The sequence below is a fragment of the Tupaia chinensis genome, unplaced genomic scaffold, assembly GCF_000334495.1.
Source record: "Tupaia chinensis unplaced genomic scaffold, TupChi_1.0 Scaffold000002_1, whole genome shotgun sequence".
Classification (NCBI taxonomy): Eukaryota; Metazoa; Chordata; class Mammalia; order Scandentia; family Tupaiidae; genus Tupaia; species Tupaia belangeri.
The window spans coordinates 5,237,283-5,239,454 of record NW_006159428.1 but is presented as its reverse complement, the minus strand read 5'-3'; the positions used below and the strand labels follow the sequence as shown (position 1 = coordinate 5,239,454).

The following is a 2,172-nucleotide window of genomic DNA, read 5'->3' as shown; positions in this document are numbered from 1 at the left end:
GCGGCGCACTTGCCCCGAGGGTCTGTGGCGTCGCAGGCGTCGCGGGAGCACTGGTCATGAGGACCCTGTGGATGGTGCTTTGCGCGCTGGCGCGCCTGTGGCCTGGAACCCTGGCCGGCTGTGCCGAGGCTGGGCGCTGCTGCCCGGGCCGGGACCCTGCCTGCTTCGTCCGGGGCTGGAGGCTGGACAGGGTCTACGGGACATGCTTCTGCGACCAAGCCTGCCGCCTCACCGGGGACTGCTGCTTTGACTACGACAGGGCGTGCCCAGGTGGGTGGCCGGCAAAGGGTGGGGCACCGGAAAGGCCACTGAGCCCGGGCTGCAGCCCCTGAGCCAGGCGTTCCGCAGGTCCCCACTACACATCCAGGTGCACCTAGCTCCATCCATCCTAGGGTCTCCCAGTCCTCTCCATCCAGCTGAACCCTTGACTCCATCAGGCTCTCCCGACCTCTCCATTCAGGAGTCTCCCAGTGCTTCTATGTAGACAGCCATTTCCAGGCCCCGCTCCCCAGCAGAGCTGGATAGAAGGGCTGGAACCTTGTTCTGAAGGCCATGGGCCACTTCTCCCACTCAAGAACTCCAACAGGGTAGGGCCACCTCCCGCCTGGGGAGATGGCACCGCCAGGTTCCATGGCACGCCCCTGGGCCAGGCTCCAGCAGTCATTCTGTTATTTCTCAGGGACTCTGAGGGGCTGGTGGGCGGTCACAAGGGCACAGATGAGTAAGGATCCCACCCTGTGCCGGGGAGGGCAAGTTCTTGGGAGGACTGAAGTCCCCCCTCAGCTCTGGACGGATCTCCCCCACCTCGTAGGAGGTGTTCAGTATATTTTTGGAACTCGATTTTATCAATGTAGCATATAAAGATTTTTTATCTCAAGGTCCCTACTATGTTTTCATCTTCCTGGTTTTCCTTTGGGGTCCGTATTTTTCACCTTTGAATTTCTCACAGAGTCTCATGATCCTTTGCCCTTGCAAGGGGCTCAGCAAAGTGTTGTTCTAATTGAATTCAAAGATAAAGAAAGAAACGGTGAGTGTCACCATCCTGAAGAGCAAGGCGTGACAGCAAAGTGTTGTTTTAATTGAATTCAAAGATAAAGAAACTGTGAGTGTCACCATCCTGAAGAGCAAGGCGTGCCTAAGAGAAACCAGCTCCGAATAAAAGTAGCCTTGCTGTCTGTTAATCACGCCACTCCAAAGGCACTACGTCCTGAGGAACTTCAAAGTTAAAAAGAAGTTCACGATGGGCTGACTCTATGGCCTGGTGGTTGGGGCAGCTAGATCCCACATGGCTGGCTATGCAGTTTGAATCCTGGACCTGGCTGCTTGAAAAATATACCAAGTACACATGTGTGTGCCCCAAATTCTGAACACAGGGAGAGATGAAGGTGAAGGCATTCATGATCGTTTTCCATGGGGAGTGCTAACTTTCTTTCTCTCTGTCTCTGTGTCTCTCTCTGATGAGTATATGTGCCCTCTAGAAACAATAAATTAGTAGAAATAGAATTAAAGTGCAAGCTTATTTTAGTGCAAATATATTGAAATCCATGCAGTTTTTTGTATTTTTTGGGGGGAGAGGTTTTTTTTTGTTTTTTTTTGTTTTTTTTTTTTTTGCTATAGGGCATGTGCGCTCGCCAGAAAGACAGAGACAGAGAGACAGAAAGCGAGAAATCACCCCCCAGGGAGGATGGCCACGCCGCAGTCCCTTCTCCTCCATTCTCCTCTCGGGATCTTGGGCATGCACACACATGTGCCCAACGTGAGTTTAAGCCACCGGGTCCAGGACTTAAACTGCAGTCGACTACATGAGAGTTCAGCGACATAGCCATTACGCTAACTGCTGGTCCCTGCAATTTTTTCATAGTATGTGTTTTCATGAACTTTTGAAGACCCCTCATATGTTAGCCGTTGAGCCCAAGATCCCAGCATGTGGGATTCTCAGCATCTTCTAGGGAGAACTCCCAGGGCTCTGTGATTCCGGAGCCTACCTGGTGCCCAATGGAGAGAAACACTCCTGCCTCTGCTGCTTGAAGAAGCCACTGGCCCATGGCCTGTCCACCCAGGCCTGATGCTGAAAGAACACAGTTGATTGAAAAACAAGATATTTTTTGGCCCTGGTTGAAAGCTAATGATTTACCTATGAATAGTGCTATTCTTTTTGATAAGCCTCTTTCC

General features: G+C 51.9%; 1 protein-coding gene across 1 annotated transcript in view; it reads left to right on the top strand.

Moving 5' to 3' along the window:
- The first annotated feature begins 6 nt into the window (after positions 1–6).
- Positions 7–2,172, top strand: part of SBSPON (somatomedin B and thrombospondin type 1 domain containing) — a 35,351-nt gene continuing 33,185 nt past the window's right edge. Inside the window, exon 1 of the mRNA XM_006139800.1 lies at positions 7–270. Within this exon, the coding sequence (XP_006139862.1) occupies positions 57–270 (214 nt within the window). The 5' untranslated portion in view covers positions 7–56. The remainder of the gene's footprint in view (positions 271–2,172) is intronic.